We start from the raw sequence: 21,991 nt of genomic DNA, 5'->3' as shown, positions 1-21,991 counted from the left end.
GCATTTGAAATGTAAAGCATGAAGTAAGGCTCTCATTTTTACCACATTCTTTGTTCCTTCCCCCTTTAGCTGGAGAGAGTTTTTAGATGGGAAAAAAAAACCCTTGTTTGACAGTCTTTTAGATGGGGAAAAGAGAAGTTAGTTGAAATGGGGTGGAGATGTAGTTACTGCTGCTCCTGTTAAAGTCTGCTCCTATTTCCATAGAAGAAAATACCACAAGAGGGAACAGAAAAGAACAGCAAAAGGAGAAAATTACTCCTGAGGGAATTCTGCATCAAAAAATTAAGAATTCTGAGTCAAAAAATTAATATATTTTAAAATTCTGCAAATTTTATTTGTCAATAAATGGAGGCTCCAGCATGGCATTAGAGAGCACAGGCCACTAATCACTGTGCAGCTCCCCACCCCCCGGGACACAGACTCAGCAGTGAAGCTGCACCCAACCCAGACACAGCGCAAATACTGGGCCTGCCCCAGAACCACCCCAGGGGCCTGTCCATCCATGCCAGGTGCAGGCAGTGTGGAGAGGCTTAGTGTGTGTGTGGGGGGGGGGAGATCAAGGTATGGGTTTACTGGGTTCTGTGTGGGGCAATCTGGGTGTAGGTGGCTCAGTGGGAGATCTGGGTGCAGGGGGATCTGGATACACAGGGGCCTGTGGGGTGGTGGTGGTTCTGGGTGCAACGGGAATGGGACTCTGCGGGGGGAGTCCGGGTGAAGGTGGTTGGGGCTCAGTGGGGGGGGGTCTGGGTGTGGGGGGTATAGAGCTCGGCAGGGAGGTCTGGGTGTGGGGGGCTCTGTGAGAGGGCCAGATGCTGGGGGAGTGGGGGTCAGTGCAGTGGGGATCCAGGTGCAGCTGGTTGGAGCTCAGTGAGATGGGGATATGAGTGTGGGTGGCTCATCTGGGTAGCCCAGGTGCAGGGGGAGTCGGGCTCATTATGGGGTTCCAAGTGTGTGGGGGGGTGAGGCTCAGCAGGAGAGTCTGAGTATGAATGGGTTTCAATGCACAGGGGTTGGGTGGATGGGGGACTTGTTCCCTGTACATGGATCACTCCCCCTGCAGCTGAGGAGTGATGGGTGTGGGAAGTGGGGGAGAGGGGGAGAATGCAGACCTTCCTGCAGCTGGGGGAGAAATCTGGTCCTGGATGCCATGCAGGGGAAGAGGAAGTCCCATCCTCCCTAGCCCAGCCAGGACTAGCAGATGAGCTCGGCGCAGTGTACGAGCCACCAGCTGGATCCTCCCCAGTCCTGCCCCCTGCCCCACAGTGACTTACCTATCTGACAGCTGACCTGGACACCTGAAACATACTGCGGGGGAGGGTTGCATGACAGCTCTTGTGGCTTCCATTTGCTTCCCTGTCAGAGTCATTTTTCTGTGGGGAAGCAAAGAAATCTGCAGGAAACATAAATTCTGCGCATGTGCAGAATTCACCCAGGAGTAGAAAATGCAGCTTTTGTCTCTGCTGTCGACTCACTTGAATTCTCACTGCTGGAGAAACACACTCATGGCACATGGTCTTATCAGCCACCCTGAGACCTGGCAAACTTGTACTGACATTGGGCTATTTAGGACATTGCTTTTAGCCACTTATCTGGTCACAAGCTTACAGAAGTCTTGGCTGGCTAACCCAGACATTTATTAGACTGCAAAAGGAGAGAGATAGGAAAGAGAAGAAGTAAGCCAGGGAAGGAAAGGGATACATAGTGAAGGGTAGGGAGAGAGAGACAAAGTCTCACATCCCAGGTGGTGTCTGGGATTCAGCAGCAGAAGTGGTAATGCCTTCTGATTGCCCAGTCTTGTCAGGAGTCAGACATCTCTCAGGATTAGGATGAATAAGGCCTGGGGTCTCATGAGTTGGTGGAGGTGGCAGCTATCATGGGGAAGCTCACTCCAGTAGCCAGGTTTTCTCTCAAAGTTTCTTTTTTTAAGGACCCCAAAAGGGAAGTGATGCGCAGAACAGCTCATCTTCTCATTATTTTGTCCACCAAATAGGCCTACCTTCCAACACACCAGTTTGAGTTAATTGATTTCTGGTTCCATGCTTGTTGTGTTTACCACACATGATTTTAATGAAGTCCTTGAGTTAGATCAGTAGGCCTTTTTGTTTGGATTAATTCAGTCTGTCTCTTACTTTTGCAGCTTTTCCCATCAACACAGGTTACCATGACACTTTATAAACGTTCACACACTTCTCACAGGTGAGCTCACAACTAGGGTAAATTTGTAGGCCCAATTATTACAACAGGGCCATCTATGTAGTGTGACAAAGTTCCTCCTCTGTGTTACGAATTACACCTGGTAGGACACGCACACAAGTGCTACGAATTACACCTGGTAGGACACGCACAGTTCAAATCTAGGCTGAGGCACAGAAATAAAGTCCACAACTGCAGAGTTCCCAAAAAACACTAAGTTTATTACGCTCGAGCGTGGTGCCCCCCTGCTAGCCAGGAGGGGACCCTGAATGCAGATTATACAAAGGTTATATACCTTTTAGCAAAAGATGTTGCCCTCGTGCATCGGAAACCTTAGCCAATAAACAAACCCTTATCTTATCTACCACCTATCCCTGCTTGGTGCATTCCTCGTGCTATACCAGTATGTTAATTACACAGCATGGTCCTAAAGCCATGCATCAGTAATTTTTATTATCAGGATGGGAGGCCTCACATCAAGGCCAAGAGACAGGGAGTTAGAGACTGACAAAAACCAGATACTGGGAGTCAAGGCAGGCTGGAGACAAGGAGGAGGATTTTCACAGGGATTCAGTATCTAAGGATTACTCCTCCTGGTGTATGATGTGCTGGCATTTAAACAATGGTGGGCCCCAAACCAAAATGGAGTCACATGTGCTAACTTTTCCTTAACATCTGCCTTGGTGGGTTCTGTACTTTTTGGCAGATTTACTCACCTCAGAGGTTCATGGCAGCTCTCAGTTTGGCCGCTTCTGCTCGAGGCTCAAACCTGCCGTTCACTCAGTTAACCTCATCACTGGCCAGCATGGGGGAAATGGCAAACAATCTCCACAGTTTCTGTTGTCCCACCTACTGGGTCAGGGACAGGCCAGATCCCTTTCCAAAATAGATCTTCCCTTCTGGTGTTACTCACAGACCAGGTCAACTCCTCCTGTGTCCGATCAGGAGTTGAGAGGATGGGGGGAACCTGGGCCCAACTTCTACACTGGGTTCTAGCCCAGGGCCCTGTGGATAGCAGCTGTCTATGTCTCCTGTAACAGCTGTGTGACAGCTACAACTCACTGGGCTACTTCCCCATGGCCTTCCCCCCCCAGCACCTTCTTTATCCTCACCACAGGATCTTCCTCCTGAAGCCTGATCACACTTGTATTCCTCAGTCCTCCAGCAGCACACCTTCTTGCATGCCCTCCACTAACTGATGGGAGGTCCTTTTTAAACCAGGTGTCCTGATGAGTCTGCCTGCCATAATTGATTCTAGTATATTCTTAATTGGCTCCAGGTGTCTTAATTAGCTTGCCTGTCTTAATTGGTTCTAGCAGGTTCCTGATTGCTCTAGTGAAGCCCCTGATCTGGTCACTCAAGGGACAGAAAACCATTCATCCAGTGGCCAGTATATTTGCCTTCAACTAGATTCCTGTACCCCACTGGTCTGGGTCTGTCGCAGTAGATTGTAAACTCTTTGGGGTAGGGCCATCTTTTTGTTCTGTATTTATACAATACAGAATGGGCTCCGAAGTGCTATGATAATACCAGTAATAAATAATAACAACATGCAAATGCTAAAGAAATCACCTCTGAAAACATAGCGATGTGCAAACTCACAAACCAGGTTTATTCATTCAGTTAGGTCCAAATTCCAGACATGGGAGTTTTGCCGGAATAAGAGCTGTAGGATTGTGCCATGACTGGGTTAGTCCTGTGTGGATTCTGTGGATGTGCCTTTAGCTGTTGCCTGCCTCAGAGTCTGTGATCGATATTTTGCCATGGGTGGGAGCCTTGGAGATGGTGGTAATAAAGCCTGAGCCTTGACTGCACTACAGCTTCACTGGAGCTGCTCTGGTGAAGAATTACACCTTCCAGCTTTGGCTGGGATTCTGTGCCAGGCCTCATGTAGTCACAACACAGAAGATGCCATCTGGGGGGGTCGGGCAAAGATTGCTGTGCTCTTCCTATTCTAGGCTTCTCCGCAAGGAAAGCAGTTGTTCTATTTATGCTATCAAGGCTGTCTGTGGGCTGAGCGGCAGCTGCAACAGCCAGGAATCCATATAGTGATGTAACCCACACACTTCCTGCGTGTGGTGTTCTGTCCTCCCCTAGCACTGAGACCACTTAGAGAGAGAGAGATTAAAGAGTCTGCTACACAGGGCTGGATAAAGACCTGTAGAGGCCCTAAGCACTGAAAAGATTATGGTGCTCCCCCATATGTGATTCAAAATAAAAACAATACTATACCGTAAAATAAAATTTTATTTTTCGAAATGACACAAAACTTACATGTGTGCTGAAATTAAAATAGCTTCTTTCTATATTTTCTGCTTGCAAAATCTGATTGCAAAATTCTGGATAAATTCATAGAAGCTGACTCGATGAAGCATGTCCTCTTCCATACACAATAAGGAAAGTGAATCACGTCTGTCCTGACACATTGTTGTTCTCTGAGGGTTTTTTATTCTTTTCAGCTGAGAAAAAGAGCGTTCTGCGGAGCAGTTAGTAATCATCAATGTTAGAATAATATGTAGTGCAATCTCTACATTTGGAAATACACATTGTATTCTGTCTTTCAATATTGTGTCATGAAGATCAATTTGACTGAATTTCATTTTTCCGGTTTCATTAAACTTTGCGTGCATATAACAGTGGAACTGCTGTACTTCTCCACAGAGATTCATGTTCTAGTCAACAGGGTATGAGTCAACTAGCTTTTGGGAACCTTGTGAATATTGTTCGTCAGATAAGTCCATATCATTTAGAAAAGAAAATTTACTTGATACTTCTTTGTACACGTCACCTCTCCACTTCATAGGAGCTTCAAGTGTATCAATTATAGTGTAGTAAGTAGATATGCAAAATTTGTCTCTAAGATTCAATGCTGTTTCTGTTGCACTGCTATCATTTGCTTGTTTTTTTCCTGATTCACTTGCGGGACTGGGCTTCTTTGTAGTTAGTATCAGGCAAGATATCTTTTGATATGTCTTCAAATCTTTTGAAATCATTCCTCAAAGGTGTAAGTGGTCTGCTTATGATTGACAGAGGTCTGCACATGTTTTAAAACCCAATTCTTGTTCTTGGAGAGCTTGACTTGTGTGGTAAAAGTGCTGTAAAATTTCATTCCACATGGTCAACATGAAAACAAACTCTAGTTCTTGCATCTTGTTTGCAATGTTTTCTGCCTCTTGTATAGTTTCTCCCTTTTGTGATTGGTCTTCAGCTATACTTTCTAATGCATCCACAATCTTTGAGTAGGACTCCAGAATTGCACTTGTTGCCACTGCATGTGCCTCCCAGCGAGTATTAGAAAGAGATTTCAACACACAATCATTGCCCAAATATGTTTTAAAAACTGCTCATCGGTGTGTTGAGGCAGAGAAAAATGTATAAAGTAACTGGACTGTTGAGAAAAAACTTACTGCCACCGGACAACAATCAACAGCACGGCGGCCAACAAGACTGAGAGAGTGTGCAGCACGTGGTATGAATATGGCATATTTGTTCTGTTCTAAAAGCTTCTTCTGCATTCCTTGATAACGCCCTGACATGCTGGCAGCGTTGTCATAAGATTGACCTCTGCACTTTGAGAAATCTATTTTGCAAACTTGGCACGGATAATGCAGTACTTGATTTGCCATTTCGTCACCAGTGTGGCTTTTCAAATTGAGGAATGTTATAAATTGTTCAACTGGTTTTCCATCTGTGGGAGACACATATCTCAGTACAATACTCAATTGATCAATATGTGAAAGATCAGGTGTAGAGTCGACAGATAAACTGAAGTACCCAGCAGTACTTATTTCAGCCACAATAGTTGAACGAACTTTGTCACTCATTAGATCAATGAGTTCATCACATATTGTCTTGGATAAGTATGATGGGTTACCTTTACCAGCATTCCCATATGTTGAGATATGGCCTGCTAAAAATGGGTCAGACTGAGCTACAAGCTCCAAGAATCCCAAGAAATTTCCATTCTGCAATGATCCAAATGTGTCATTTGATCCCCGGAAAGGCAGACCACATTCAGCTAATGTTTGAATAACAGCTATAACATACTGCAAGACATGTTGTCAATATTCACGCTCCCCTTTAATTTGTTCTTCCAATTTTTGTGTCAATCCAAAGCCCTGTCTTCGATTTACATATGTCAACATTGAATCTCTGTGCGTAGTGCTATTTTCATGTTGTTCAATTAAAACAGTATTCTGCCAGTCACTAAATCCATTTGCAGTAAACCGGGATGTTGAGGGTTTATATGCAAAAAGTGTGCAAACAAAACAGTACACAGACCCTGTTGATGGTGAATACAGTAGCCATTCTCGAGTGTACTTCTCACCATTCGCTTTCATGCCGAAAAATATTTTTTGTAGACAATATCTTGTTTGTTTGCTGTTGGTAAAAGTATGACGTGATTTGTCAAATGGCCCAGTGTGGTGTTGACAGTCATTTGGTCCACGATCTATCCAGTAAGCTACATCATCAGTACTGAAATTAACCCACATACCAGGATCTTTTCTTCCATTATTTACAGCATGGGCAGGTTCAGTCTCTGACACATCCACACCTTCTAGAACAATGTCTGTTTTACCACCAGGAGTAGGATGATCAGTTACAGTTTCTGACACATCCACATGTTCTGGAATGGTGTTTGTTTCACCAATAGAAGAAGGGTCAGTCTCTGAAACACCTACAGGTTTTGGAACGATGTCTGTGCTACTGAGAAAAGATGTTGCTTCTGATGGATTCACTTTGAAAAATGATGTCAGCTTTGGAAGATTTTGGAAAATTTCACTAGTTTTTTGTTTCTTTTCTTCTGCCAGTTTATGTTTCTGTGCTCTACTCAGTTGGCTACGTTTCATCCTTATCTCAGTTATCTGAACTTAAAAAAAAACAACAAATTACACAACATACACTATGTTTATGTATATATGTAATATATATATAAGAAAGAAAAAAACGAATCAAGTACGTATAACTCAGAAGAATATATCAATAATAAAACATAAATTTATTGCAATATATGACAGGATCTGATTTCCTCATATTATTTAAATCTACGTTAGTAGGATGCCCCCCTGGTTTAAGTGGCGATAAGTAATAAAAAGAACAGAAAAATGGAGGAAGAGTGTGTAGTGGAGTGTAAGGAAGTCCAACAAAGTTCTGATTTTCCCCATGATGACTACTTCAATGCTTTTTTTGAAATATCAAATATCAAATTTTTTAAAAAAAAATCTCATTTTTTTGGGTGCCTCCTGCTTTGCTGGTGTCCTAAGCACGTGCTTAGTCTGCCTATTGGGTAATCCAGCCCTGCTGCTACAGCATTAGCTAAAAGCCATGTGGCAGTAGAGGGTCATACACAGAGGTCTCCGGTTCAATCCCGGTCACTGATGACCGGGGTCTATCGATGTTATAAGTAGGGGCTCGTCTGGAATTTCAACTGGGAAGTCTCTGAAGCTCGGGACCGCTTCCTCATCTAGGGGAAGTATGTAACACACACACCTCCTGGATGTGGTGTTCTGTCCCATCTAGTGGCACCTAGACCAGAGAGCAAATGAGTCTGCTCTACATTCAGTTGGCTTTTGGCTCATGCACTAAGCTCCAGAGGTCCCAGGTTTGATCCCACCCGCCGACAACTGGGGTCTGTTAGCGTTATAGTGGCACATGCTGCAGGCACTCCCCTCCCATTAACAGCCTCCCCTTTCTGGGACGTAGAAGGGGACCTGTGTACAGGCTCTTATGGGAGCCATGTGCCTTGCCTACACCAGGGTAATTCTGCCTTGGCTGGCTTCCAGGCTGTTTGCCTCTGCATACTGCTGGAGTGGCACACAGGAGTGAGAGGCAGAATCCCACCTTAACAGAGTGTACCCACTGCCATAGTGATCACTGGGGACAGAAGATCAGATGGCTGGCTGGTTGTTTTTTTTCAGCATCCTTGGGCTTCCCCTGTTGCTACTGCAGGTATTTCAGTGCGAGCAGCTTTTTGAAGTGGGCTGTAGATGCATTTTCAGAGCTAACAATGCAACTTGAGGAGGATTTCAGTGGGAGGTTTCAGTCAGTGCCTGAAGGATTTCACTAGAAATTTTGTCTTGCACCTCTTAAATGTATGACAAAGATCCTGGAACTCCCTCTCGTCCACGAAGCTTTTCAGCTCCAATGACGTTTCAACAATGTGCGCTAGACTGTGTTTTGTACTGTAACTACTGGGCCTTTAGACTGCAAGTTCTTTGTGGCAGGGACCTGTTATTGATTACAGGACAGTTTTCCTATTGTGCAGTGTTGTATTCACAGATGCAAACAGATGGTGCTATAGAAATAAATAACAATAATGAGCTTGGTTTGCCGGGAAGCCACATTATTTTCAGGAAGGCTGACATATTTAATCTGCAAACGGTAGCAGCATCTGAGACTCTGGAGTAACATTCCATACAGCACGAGAGAAATCAGCTAAGGATGTGATTTTTTTAGGAGGGCTGCATGTCTCATGAACCCAAACAAGTCCCAATAAAATCTTTATACCTCACCATCATGTATTGTGTTTGGTAAATTATTATTAATAAATTATAACAGTATCATTAATGATAGTTTGTTTTGCGGTAGCACCTAGGGACAAGGAATCAGACCCTGTGACAAATAAAAAGTTGCTCCATAAATCCAAGTGCATGAGGGGTTAACAATCCTGGCTATTGCAAAGGAGATGGTAGGTGGGGATATAAAGATAGAGGGGAAGTGGCAATGGTGCCAGCTATCGGGGGGGGGTGGGGGAAGGGTGTTCCCTTTTTCCTCTGGGGCAGAATGTTCCCCTGTATTCACACCCTACACACTATTGTAATAATCTTTGTACAAGGTATACCTTGTAAGGTATCATCTGAAAACTCATAATTTGCTAGTGAGTATCATCTCGATAAAATATGCATGGCAACATTGTATGTGAAGTTATAAGATTCCACTGTATGGTGTTATTAACACATGTTCCAAACTGAGATGGGCAAACAGGTCTGTCTCAAACAAAGGAATGTGTGCTCTCCTTAATTTGTGTTTAAGTGGTAAACAGATTAATCAAGCAGGAAGGGAAACAAAGGAAGCTCAAATAGGTGAGGAAAAAGCAGCAGGGAACATCCTTCCCCAAGGACTTTTTGTATCCTGGTACCCAAATGTTTTTCAAGAGTGGGACTGAAATTATGAAAAGGAGGGACACACACCCCAAGGCACCCCTCTTTCTCTCCCTGCCAATCGCATTCACAGCTCCCAAAGCAAAAAAGGAAGCATTCATTGGATTCTGGGAGAAGGGGTCCTGACCTAAGAAGTTTGGTCAGTAAGACTGCTGAAAGCATGTAATGAGAAAACTTTGCTTTGAATTTTGTTAATTTTAGGCCCTGGTTGCTTTTTATCTTTATTTGTCTTATAACCATTTCTGACTTTTATGCCTCATTTTACTTCTACTCACTTAAAATCTATCTCTTTGTAGATAATAAACTTCTTTTATTGTTTTATCTAATACAATCTGTTTAAACAGGAGTGTTTGGGAAACTCCATTTTGGGTGGCAAGTTGTATTCATATTATTTCTATTAAAGAAATAACAGACTCTATATAAAATTGTGTTGTCCAGGAGATGGGTGGATAGTACAGGACATACATTTCCTGGGGGAAATGTAAGACTGGGAGTGCATTGGGGTCACCCTGCAGCATAACCCAGGCTGGTGAGAACCCAAGTGGCTGGCAGGCTGCAGTTGCACACAAACCCTCAGGGTGTGGCTTGCATGCTGGAAGGCTGTTTGTGAGTGGCCCAGGTAGGAAGTCCTTCAGCAAGGCACCATAAGGCACCCAAGGTTCCAGGGCAAGGGTGACACAGCTGCTCATTAGTCTGGATTGTTCCCAGGTATGTCACACCATTCCAGCAAACTAAGAAGTTGGAAAGGTCTCTGGTAATTGGGACTTAGTGTTTTTGTCTGGAATCACTTGTTTATGAATCAGTCAGAGAAAGCCCTGAGGGAACGGATTGAAAGGCTGCCACTGGTGAGAGTTATTAATCTTCCTTGCATGGTGCTGCTGCTGCTGGCCTAAAGAGCCCCATGCTGCTGGGTGAAGTACAAACACATAACAAAAGATGGCTCTGCACTGAAGAGATTACAATCCGCTTGTCCCACATTATACAGTAAAACCATTTTAGAAGTGTCACGGTGAATTCTGGAAATTGTTACCATCATACTATTTTTCATATCCTTTCAGTTGTAAAGCCAGAGTGTCTTCTTACCCTGAGACCAACCGACTGAATCTTAGGAGAGGGAAATAATTACAAATGCATTTTACGAACATTGGACCCCATTCCCTCACGAGTCATTGACTTGCACTTAAATGGGCCGAAGTCCCATACCAGGTCCTCCTCGCACAGCACTCTCAGCTGCACTGCCTGAAGCACTGGGTCAATGCAAAGCAGGGTGGAGTGGCTCTAATAATCCCAGGTGGAAGTTGGCCATGGCTTACCAGAGTTGAGCCCCCAGTAGCTCAAAAAAGTGTCCACGTACCCCTCATTGTGAGGTCAGACTGAATGAAAAGCATCAGGCTGCACTGCCAGCAGTATGCTTTAGAACATTGCCATCTGTTAACAATTTATTACTAATGCACCATATAAGATGTTTACAGTAGGCTATTAAAATGTAGCTGGATCCATGAATCATTTTTAAAGAATAATAAAAAAAAGCACTTTAAGTGGAACATTAATTTAAAGTTAGCCTCCAGCAGATAAACTGAATTAAACTATTTAACAGTGGTGAGAGACCCTTCCAAGAATATTAATTTTTTAGTATCTGTCTTTTTCTACATATGGTGAGTGATAAATAATTTATTTATTTTATAATATTATTTATTTATATTTATTTTCCATTGAAAAGATCTAGAGAACAGACACATCATTTCCTTCCAGGCTTAAGTACTGGTGATTGTGGGTCAATGATGGCTAGCAATCTGGGGAGACTATTCAGAAGTAAACATTAAAGTGAGGTTTTTATGGCAAGTTAGTGTATCCAAGTCCACTTGGGCCAACATTGGGGTTTGAAGCAATGACGGTCAGCACTAAAAGCATTAACCACTGTCTGAACTAGAGGACTATAGCCACTAGCAGTTAGACGAAGCAGACTCCTTAACCCAGCCACTAGTGGGGGACTAAACCCATATTGCATTAGTGTATGTTAAGCTGGGAATGAGGAAGTGTGTATCTGGTGTGACTGTTCTTCAAATACAAGTTGGCTGGAATTATGCTACTGTTAATTTAATGTGGTGACCATATGTGGTACATGTAGCTATCTAACTGCTTTGTCTCTGTTTCTGAGTTTGTGTTTGTCACCTGCAAAGACTCAGGTCAGAATAGGAAAGTGTGGTGTGTTCAGTGCAGCCTGCTAGAGAGGAGACACACACTGTGTTCTTGTCTGCACATTTCACTGTTGTTCTTTCTTTCTCTGTTGTTCTGAGTCTAGCATAAAGGTAATTGAGGCTGAAAGTATCTGCCTCCTCTCTGCATATGGGGATGTGTAACCCATGCTTGTGCTTGGAGCCACAGTTGAAACAGCTTTCTAACACCGCCCTCCCCCAGCCCCCCCGCAGATGTTACATGATTCATGTCCACAATGGCAGTTAAACTAAGGGCCCAATATACTCTGGAGAGGGCAACACAAAGTTTATGCACCATTTAGGGCTTAAATGGAATTTAAGTAATGCATAGGCCTTAAGCTGGCCTCTACACAGGGGTGAATTTCACCCCAAATTATTATGCTGGCCCCTGTTGGTTGTGGGGTACACACTGTATAACTTGGAGCTGTATTTGATTTTCCACAGATCCATGATGTGAATCCCCACTGAAAAGGGGAATTCCAGGAGTACTCTAGAGAGGGCAGATCCTCCAGGAGGACCCAGGGAGAGAACAGGAGGGTGTGCAGATCTCTGCACATACGATCTTGTGCCTCCCCACCAAGAGCTGCATCAATGTCAGGAGACTCCCTAGGGCAGGGGTGGGCAAACTTTTTGGCCTGAGGGCCACATCGGGGTTGCAAAAGTGTATGGAGGGCCGGGTAGGGAAGGCTGAGCCTCCCCAAACAGCCTGGCCCCGCCCCCATCCGACCTCTCCCACTTCCCACCCCGACTGCCCCCCTCAGAACTCCAGACCCATCCAACCCTTCTTGCTCCTTGTCCCCTGACTGCCCCCCCAGATCCACCACCCCCTGACAGGCCCCCCAGGACTCCCACCCCCATCCAACCCTCCCCCCCCCGCTCCCTGACTGCCCTGACTCCTATCCACACCCCTGCCCCCTGACAGGTGCTCCAGGGCTCCCATGCTTATCCAAACCCCCCGTTCCCCATCCCCTGACCCGGCCAGAGCCAGACTTGCTGCCGCACTGCCCTGCAGGAGCACGCAGCCCCACTGCCCAGAGTGCTCCCTGCGCAGCAACCTGGCTGCCTGGGAGGGGGGGCAGCGGGGGAGGGGCTGGGGACCCAGGGGCCGGGCAGGACGGTCCTGTGGGCCAGATGTGGCCCGCGGGCTGTAGTTTGCCCACCTCTGCCCTAGGGCTTGAGAGCCAAATGTGAGGCTTCTTCCCCTGTGTATAAAAGAAACCCAAATTCCACAAGTAAAGAATTCAGAGGACACTCCAGAAGAGGGCAATCTGTTCCCAACAAGCAACAGACTCTGATTACTACCAGTCTCCTGAACTAGCCACTTAGGCCCATAACAACTTCAGAATAAATGATCACACATGCTTTAAAAAATGATAATTAGTTTCCCTGTATGCGTTGGGTAAGTGGAGCACAGAGTTATTTGCTACCCATTCTAGGGTCGTCTGGGCTTTGTTCATTGCAAACTTTAAGCCCAAACCTTCCAACCTTCTATGCACAGAAGGCGACGATGGGTATCCCAAGTGTGGAGTGCTTTGATTGGGCTCTTCATTTCCATTAAACTATAATGACAAGTCCTGTGCTCTTACAGAAGTCTGATGCTGCATGAATGTTTGTTGCTATATACTGTAAAATGTTTTAATCATCTGCAGTACAGTTTGGATAATGAAGTAGCAAGACATTATGAAAAAAATCAAGCTACAAAAAAATAAGAAAATGTATTTTCAACACAAGGCACATTATTGACAGTGCTAATCTTTGGCGAGTATGAGAATCAGCAGATGATAAATTGGCCACAAGAGGGAGCCAATATTATTCCAAGAATGAAATGGAAACATGAATTACATAGAGAAAATCAATTCAAAATTATAGGTCAATGTGGAAAAGCACAAAACATGTCTCTCTCCCCACACATAACCCAGAGTTCACATAAAGGTCAGGGTACGTGCAGAGCATCCTGAAAATGTGAAATAATTTATGGGCGTCTTTTTATTTCGCATTGAAAGAAACACCTTCCCTTCTTTTCAAGCTCTGAGTACGGGGCTAGTCAGGAACTTTTCTCCATAACTTGAACGTCTACTAAAATGCGCTTTTTGTAGCTCATATAAAAATCACCATGTCTTCCAAAATCTCTAAACAAAATTTGTTTGTTATTTCACCCTAGGTTCCCCATGAAATATATAGAGACATTGGGCTGAAATTGAAAAACTTGCTCCTGCACAGTATCTTATTATTGCTACATACTATGTTGTTTTTTCTCTGTCATGTAAGCGTTAAGTGCGAAAGACATCAACATCATTTAGTTACATAATTGCATTATTGAAATTGCAAAGAAATCCTGGCCTAGTTGCAACTCAGTCACATTCATCTGACATACTATAAATTTCCTCTGCTATTTCAATTGGACATTGTCCTAAAGTGTTGTAGGAGCTGGTAAAAAAAACAAACAAATGCATTACATTTATCCCAGACGTTGCTTTATTTTAGTGATAAGTAAAGTGCTCCATTAGTTTCTCTTGTTCTCGCCCTCACGGGGACACAATTCTGCCAAATGAAAAGGGCTGCATCTTGTATTTATGTAACCACATAGAATTAGAGTGCCACTGGGACAAAACACATTTTAACAAAGACAAAACAAAAAGACTATTTGATTACCAGCTACTCTGGAAGAAACAGTTGTCTAAAAGGATTTATGGACTTCAGAGCTGGGCTCACGTTGTTGCTGGTTTGGCATTATACAGATTTTGAATGCTAGCAGTTTGAATTCATGATTTTTGTTTCAAATTTCAGTCTTGTCTATCTAATACATACTTCTATGGCCCCATTTCCATAGTATCTGAGCATCTCACAGTCCTTTACGCATTTATTGTCACAACACGCTGGGAGGGTGGAAAGTACTATGATCCTCCATACAGAGAGGCAAAGGGACTTTCCCCAGGACATAGGAACCCTGTAGTGGAACAAGGAGTTGAACCTGGGCCTCCCAAGTCTCACACCAGCATCCTATTCACTGGACCATCCTTCCTCTTGTTTAGCTCATAAGTCAAAGCTAAATCTCAAAACAAGACTGGTTAATTTTGTTTTAGTCTGTGCATTGCTTATGGGGTCCAGAGGCCTGATGTGTGGGCAGCTGTTACACAGGTTTAGTTGTATAGCCAGACCGAAACCTGCTCTCGAAAAAGTGTGCTGAGCCAGAGATTTAGCTTTGCTCTGCCCTTGAAAGTTAGGTGCACATTGAAAAACCCACCTGCCTGACCGACACAGCTATACCAACCTAACCCTCAGTGCAGATGCAGCTATGTCGATGCAGCTAACTTCACTCATGGAGGTGGTGTTCCTACACCAACAGAAAAAATCCCTCCGCAAGTTTGTACCAGCACAGTCTCTGCAGTGTAGACACAGCCTTAGGAAAAAATTGTTTCCAGTTTTGACAAAGCATTCAAATGAAGCTTTGCTGACCTCAACTCTAGAGTAAAGTTTGCACAGTTTTAGAAAAAATATTTGCTCAGCATCAATACTCTGACCATCTTTAAGAACGTATTTAACAGCCTGTGGCTAAAAAGGGGAGGATTAGATTTCTAGTGTGAAATGTGACAATAGCCTGAGAAATTAGCAAAAAAACTCGTTTCCTTTGTTCAGTTCCATAAGTGTGCTCAGTAAGAAGAGGCTGTGTGTGCAAAAAGCTAGCAGGCTGAAGGCCTGGGGTTAACCAGTAACTAACCTAGAAGATGCTAACGCTGAGGTCAAGGCAAGGACTGATTAATACAGAGGTAAATATTGACAGACACAAAGGTGAAGTCACTGTTACTTTAAGGCAAAATACCTAAAGATTTGGACTGAAAACAGATGCCAGTCTGTGTGTTGTTAAATATATTTACGTGAGAAACCAATTGACAATGTATGACCTTGGACAAGTCACGTGGGTCTACATATGCAAAAGTGGCCTCCAAATTTGGGTGCCCTTGTGTTTTGAAGGTTATAGGGGTGGTGGGCACTCAGCACCTTTGAAAATGAGGCCCCAAGTGTCTCAAGTGGGATGCCCAAAGACTGAAGAGCCCAAAAGTAGAGACCACTTTGGAAAATGTGTTCCTCAGCCTCTCAGCTCCCCAGTTCACCCCTACCCCCAAGCTGTAAAATGGGAATAACAATGCTTACCCACCCAAATAAATAAAGCTCTTTATGATGTAAAAAAAATAACTAAAAGCATTATGACCCTGATTCAGGAAAGCACTTAAGCATGTGATTTGAATTCAATAGGCACTTAAGCTGAAGAGCCCTCCAGGGGATCCTTTCCTATCTTAGGACCTATATCAGGTAAATATTATTTGAAAGGCAGGGGAGAAGCAGGGGAAGTAGAGGAGGAATTGAAGAGACTAGAAGAGAAAAGAGAAGGGACAAAATAAGTACAGAAAGAAGAGTCAAAGCAGAGGAAAGAGCTATGGATGTGGATGACCTTGGGCAACTCACTTAATCTTGCTGTTGCTCAGTATCCCCATTTGCAAAATGGGGATATTATCTGCCTATCACAGAGAGACGGAATGTGGCTTAGTAAATCATGTTTAAAATGGCTTTGAGATCCTTGGAAGAAAAGTGCTTTAGAAATGTAAAGTATTATTCTTAAACCATTGGGATGTAATTGCATGTTGAAGTAGAGGGGATTTTACCACTGCTAGTAGAAAGTGATGTAGCATAGATGCAGCATGTCCCATGCTATCCAGAAATGGGTGTCAGCCCCCAAATACTTTGTAACTCACTTTACACTGTAAGATCTTTTCCAAGCACTTCAGTTAATTTTCTCATTAATAGGGTTGAACTTTTTGTTGTTGTTATAAATTCCATGCCTTGGTCTTTCAAGTAAATCAGCCCACTGGTCATTTGAATATTTTTTCATGTGAGTGGACAGGGTGATAACAATTACTAGTTTGTTCAATTACTTCAGTTTAACTCTCAGTGTTGCAACCAGCAATAAGAATGTAAGAAAGAGAAGACCAATAACAGGATAAGGTGTGGCACCAAGAACTCTGAGAAACCTAAATAATAAAAAGAAAAGGAGTACTTGTGGCACCTTAGAGACTAACCAATTTATTTGAGCATAAGCATCCGATGAAGTGAGCTGTAACTCACGAAAGCTTATGCTCAAATAAATTGGTTAGTCTCTAAGGTGCCACAAGTCCTCCTTTTCTTTTTGCGAATACAGACCACCACGGCTGTTACTCTGAAACCTAAATAATAAATGAATTAAAAACTGGATCCAGGGGCCAACAAACTGCATCCACAGACAAACCTGCTGGGGACTACACCCATCCAGAGACAGATTGAAGAAATAGTCAGGGGATGAATAGCTGGCTCCTGCTAAAGATCAGTTGGTGCATGTATTGGAAGAACAGAGTGGAAGCCAAATTATTAGCACCTACCTCACTTCAAGAAGGACCACTAGTAGCAACTACAGGGAGGAAGGGGACTCTACTCATAGCCATGGTGGTACAACAACCGATGCCTAATCTACACTCGGACCTTAGTGCTACAGCCAGCGGAACTCTTATCAGTTTGGAAGAATGGGTAAGAAAATGTTTAATGCAGCTGGAACTTAATTATCTTTCTTTTGGATTTGCTATTCTGTTAAAATATCAGGATGAAGATTTTGGTTACTCTGATTTTGTTTCCTCCAGTGGGACAATAACCAAGATGCTTCAATGATGGAACTGACATTGAGAAAGATACCAAAGGATATTTTCCTTCTGTACGATGAGCTAGGCTCAATAAATTAGTTCCTTGTCCCTTGATACCAGGATCCTAAGATTATTCATTCCAGGATTGTTTTTTTTTATCCACCTTCTGATCTGTAGAGTATGTCTTTAATAAATGCTAGTCATGTTATTTACCAGCCATCTTTGCATCTATAGCCAGAATTCAAATCTCTTTTCCAGGACAGCCAGCAATGCTCTTAATATCCGTCCTTGAAATAAAGGAGGTGTGTATTAATGTGTCCAAGTTCAATTACATCTCATTCTGGCTTCTGGAGACTCACCACTGCTGCTGGTGGGATGTCCCCATCTCACCCTAGGTAGAAAATTTCTCTCAACTGTTGGCTGCATCGCTGGCATTCTTTTTACTTCATTGCTTCTGTCCACAAGTGCTAGAGAAGGAGAAAAATATGTAAGAGGTCTCCAAAAAAGTAAGGATGTTGAGGATTAGATGTCATCGAAGCTCTATTTCAGTAGAGCTCTCGGACCTCTCTTATCCTGTACCTATCAGGTTCTAATTGAATGCATGCTAAAGGTAAGAATCCTGTTAAAGACCAGATTGTATGTGGAAAGGGTGGGGGCCACCATCACAGTAGCCTACATTCCATCTCCAGACCTGTGGCATGGGGAATCTAAACATGGAAAAGGCTGGGATTTGGTGTGCTATGTGCATTGTCCTCGCAGGAAAGCAGTGGGTAATCAACAATCCAGTTAATATAGCCTGTGATTGTATGAACTTTTGCATGGAGCCTTTTTGCCCTAAGTATATGCTCCATGTGAGTATGTGTAAGGAAGCTGCAGGGGAACTAGCCTAGCCTAGCCAGCACAGGGCCTTGCCACTAAAACTGTGCTAACAGGGAGCTGCACTGAAAGCCATGAGATCGAGGAGGTAATGCAGAATCACCATACTTCTGTGGAGAATTACGGCTTTGGCCTCACTTTCATCTCTCAAGATCTGTGCAAATCTCAGTTCATCTGTGGGTTCTTGTAGTGGGGCGGTCACCCTGCTCTGGGTTTGAAGGAGTTCGAAGGCCTATCCCGGGGAGCCAATCATGAGCAGGCTTGAGACAGCCAATCAGGGCCTGGCTGGACCAGTATAAGAAGGGCTAAGGGAGGAGTTGGGTCAGTCTCACTCCAGCCTCAGAGTGGGAAGGACCTAGCTGCCTGGGAGCACAGGGTACCAGAAATAGAGCGGTGCTGGGGAAGGGCAAGAGGAGCTGGGGAACTCCAGCCTGGCAACTCCCCAGGCTGCAGGCCTTGTTAAAGGCCTAAAGGGGTAGTGGGGCTGCAGAGCTCCAGGGATAGGCAGAAGCAGCTGGTCCAACCCCCTTGCCAGTGATGAGTGGCCATTACAGACTGTAGTTTGCCTCAGAGAATGCGGGCTAGATGATGACTGGCAGTAGCCACTGAGGGAAGGTGGGCTTAGAGGGTTGGGGGTTCCCCTGGGAGAGGAGACCCACAGCATGGGGACTGCCATGGGGCAGAAACCCAAGGAAAAGCAGCACCAGGGTCCGGGAGGGACATGGGGGCCTGAGGCAGAAGAGTCACCGGCCAGCAGGGGGCGCTCCAGGGCTGGAAAAGAGCTAATTCCTGGATGACCAGCAGGAGGTGCTGCGCCAGTGAGTGCTCGATCTGCTACAGTTCTGGAGTTTGTATCCATGCCTCATTTCTGAGGGGGTGGGAGGAGGCAAATCCCACTCACGCCCCAGCAGAATGACCCAGTAGAGATTCTTCAAGAGAAATGTTGCATGTTCCTCTCCTCTACCCAGCTTTTTCCCCAGAGGAGGGACAATCTGGCCCCATGAAAGCATTCATGCAATACTCATAAAGCTCCCACATGCCATCTAACTTCTCAATAAGTTATCTATGTACTTATATGCTTTTTAAAAAATAACATTTGCTCTTCTTACAACAATCTGAAGAACACCCGATGCTTTCTTCTCTTCTTTCCATCTCGTATTGCAGCTTGACCAATAATCTGTAAGACTCTCTCAATGCCATCTTTCGTCTTTGCAGAGCACTCCAGATAGGCATATGCCCCAATGCTAGCAGCCAAGGCCTTTCCTTCTGCCGTCTTTATTGGCTCTTGTTCCAATTTAGCAAGTCTTTCCAGCACACCCTCATCGTTCCTCAGTTCTTTCTCGGTAGCCACCAGAACAATGGGAGCTGTGGGGCAGAACAGTCTGACCTCTGGAATCCAAATGTCAAGGATGTTCTGCAGTGAATTTGGCCTGTCCACTGAGAAGCACATTAAAATGACATTTGTGCCTTTATAGAACAACGAACGGAAGTGCTGATAATTACCTTGGCGCTGCCCTGGTACATCAAAGAGCATCAGCTTCATCGACTTCCCATCAACCTCGGTGTCATTGACATAGGTTTCAAACACTGTTGGCTCATAGCATTTGGGAAACTCTTCCTTGCAGAAGGCATGCAGGAGGCATGTCTTGCCACAGGCAACATCTCCCACGACAGTTAGTTTTTTCCAAACAGCAGCCATCTTCTGAAAAATAGGATGTGGAGCAAAATGAACCCCTTCAGCTTTAAGCTTCCAGTGCTTTGTAAATACTCTTTGAGGAGAGAGGGAGAGGAGAGGCAGCAAATCACACTAGATTTGATTCTGTCCCTTTGTATTATTCCCTTTTGCCCATACGTATGATTTCTTGATCTTTGTGGTATTTATCTGTGATAAGAACATAAAAACTGCCATACTGGGTCAGACCGAAGGTCCATCTAGCTCAGTATCTTGTCTACCGACAGTTGCCAATGCCAGGTGTCCCAGAGGGAATGAACGGAACAGGTAATCATCAAGTGATCCATGCCCTGTCACCCATTCCCAGCTTCTGGCAAACATAGGCTAGGGACACCATCCCTGCCCATCCTGGCTAATAGCCATTGATGAACCTATCCTTTATGAACTTATCTAGTTCTTTTTTGGAACCCTGTTATAGTCTTGGCCTTCACAACATCCTCTGGCAAAGAGTTCCACAGAGTGACTGAGCATTGTGTGAAAAAATATTTCCTTTTGTTTGTTTTAAACTTGCTGCCTATTAAATTCATTTGGTGACCCCTAGTTCTTGTGTTATGAGAAGCAGTAAATAAAACTTCCTTATTTACTTTCTCCACGCCAGTCATGATTTTATAGCCCTCAATCATATCCCCCCTTCGTCGTCTCTTTTCCAAACTGAAAAGTTCCAGTCTTATTAATCTCTCCTCATATGGCAGCTGTTCCATACCCCTAATCATTTTTGTTGCCCTTTTCTGAACCTTTTCCAATTCCAATATATCTTTTTTGAGATGGGGCAATGACATCTGCACACAGCATTCAAGATGTGGGCGTACCATGGATTTATACGGTGGCAATATATTGTCTGTCTTATTCTCTATCCCTTTCTTAATGATTCCCAACATTCTGTTCGCTTTTTTGACTGCCGCTGCACATTGAGTGGATGTTTTCAGAGAACTATCCACAATGACTCCAAGATCTCTTTCTTGAGTGGTAACAGCTACTTTAGACCCTGTCATTTTATATGTCCTCTCAAGTCCCTCACGATTAGCATCGTCAACAATTTTCACTGACGATGCTATTTACTCTCTCTTCTAGATCACAGAATGAAGATGTCAAATAAGACTGGACCTAAGACAGAACCCGGCAGTGCCCCATTAGATAACTCATCCACCAACAGTGTAATTTTTATCACCAAAAAACCCCAAGCTTGGCTGGCACCATCTATCCTTTATAAACATATTGGTTGCATATTGCCCAGGGGTCTGTTATCATGTAGAAGCTAAGAGAGCCGACCTCCCCTCCTTTTCATACATGTACCATTATTTTATTACTAGGAATAGGAGTTAGACTTACAGGTAGTAACTTCCAAGATCACTTTTCTTCCCTTTCTTGAAGATCAGCAAGGCATTTGTTTTTCTCTAATCTTCTTTTCTCCCCAGTTTTCTTTGGAACACTAATTCACCTATGAAGACAGTTCTCCACCACTCTTGCAGGACACTCATGATAAGCACTCTTTTTAAATAAATGTTTCTGTTTCTTAATTTAGCCAGCCAATCAGCAAAGAGGAATGAATGAGATCATTGCTTTTAAAAGCAATCTATTTTACTTGTAATGATGTAAGGAGGATGAAAACATCAATTACGCAATCCTGTAGAGGTTTACAACATCAATTACACAATGCATATAGAAGTTGCTTCATGTATTCCTCATTTCTATTGTACAAGACTGCTGCTCAAAATTCCCTCCCTGAGTAAATTATCTGTGTAGTACTAAGAGTTCCAATTAATTTAGTCCATGAGACTGACGCTCTTTAGTAAGCTATGTAGCCAGCAGAGCATGGGGGACAGTATCAGATCAAACTTCCTCATGCCATCACACCAATATACCTTTGGTCTGGAGAGACAACTTAGAGAAGTGAGGTTAACCCAGTCTCCGTGACCCAGTCAATCTAGAGAGGAAGGATGGTCCAATGGTTTGGGTGCTAACCTGAGACTTCAGAGACTTGGAGTCAATGCCCTGCTCTGCCACAGACTTCCTGTATGGCCTTGAGCGAGTTATTTAGCCTGTCTGTGCCTCAACTCCTCATCTGTAAAACAGCACTTCCCTACCTCACAGGAGTGTTTGGAGGATAAATATGCTAGAGATTGCGAAGCACTCAGATACTTTGGTAAT

The 21,991-nt window shown here is 44.0% G+C and overlaps 1 protein-coding gene across 2 annotated transcripts; it reads right to left on the bottom strand.

Annotated features, from left to right (window-relative positions):
* Positions 1–5,963: 5,963 nt before the first annotated feature.
* Positions 5,964–21,290, bottom strand: LOC311518154 (ras-like GTP-binding protein rhoA). 2 transcript variants are annotated; one of them, XM_084623665.1, is made up of 4 exons: positions 21,173–21,290; positions 19,615–19,813; positions 17,595–17,702; positions 5,964–7,063 (listed from the first exon to the last, which is right to left on the bottom strand). In XM_084623665.1, the coding sequence occupies exons 2-4, from the start codon at positions 19,808–19,810 to the stop codon at positions 6,255–6,257; spliced, it is 1,113 nt and encodes a 370-aa protein (XP_084479791.1). In that variant the 5' UTR covers positions 19,811–19,813; positions 21,173–21,290; the 3' UTR covers positions 5,964–6,254. The 2 variants fall into 2 exon arrangements, with proteins under 2 accessions (XP_084479791.1, XP_084479792.1); XM_084623666.1 differs by lacking the exon at positions 5,964–7,063 and having other exon boundaries at positions 17,564–17,702; positions 19,221–19,813.
* Between the last annotated feature and the right edge of the window lie 701 nt (positions 21,291–21,991).

This window comes from Lepidochelys olivacea, assembly GCF_965140295.1.
Source record: "Lepidochelys olivacea isolate rLepOli2 genome assembly, chromosome: 3".
Taxonomy (NCBI): Eukaryota; Metazoa; Chordata; order Testudines; family Cheloniidae; genus Lepidochelys; species Lepidochelys olivacea.
The sequence above is the reverse complement of the archived record's forward strand: the minus strand, read 5'-3'. Positions and strand labels throughout refer to the sequence as shown.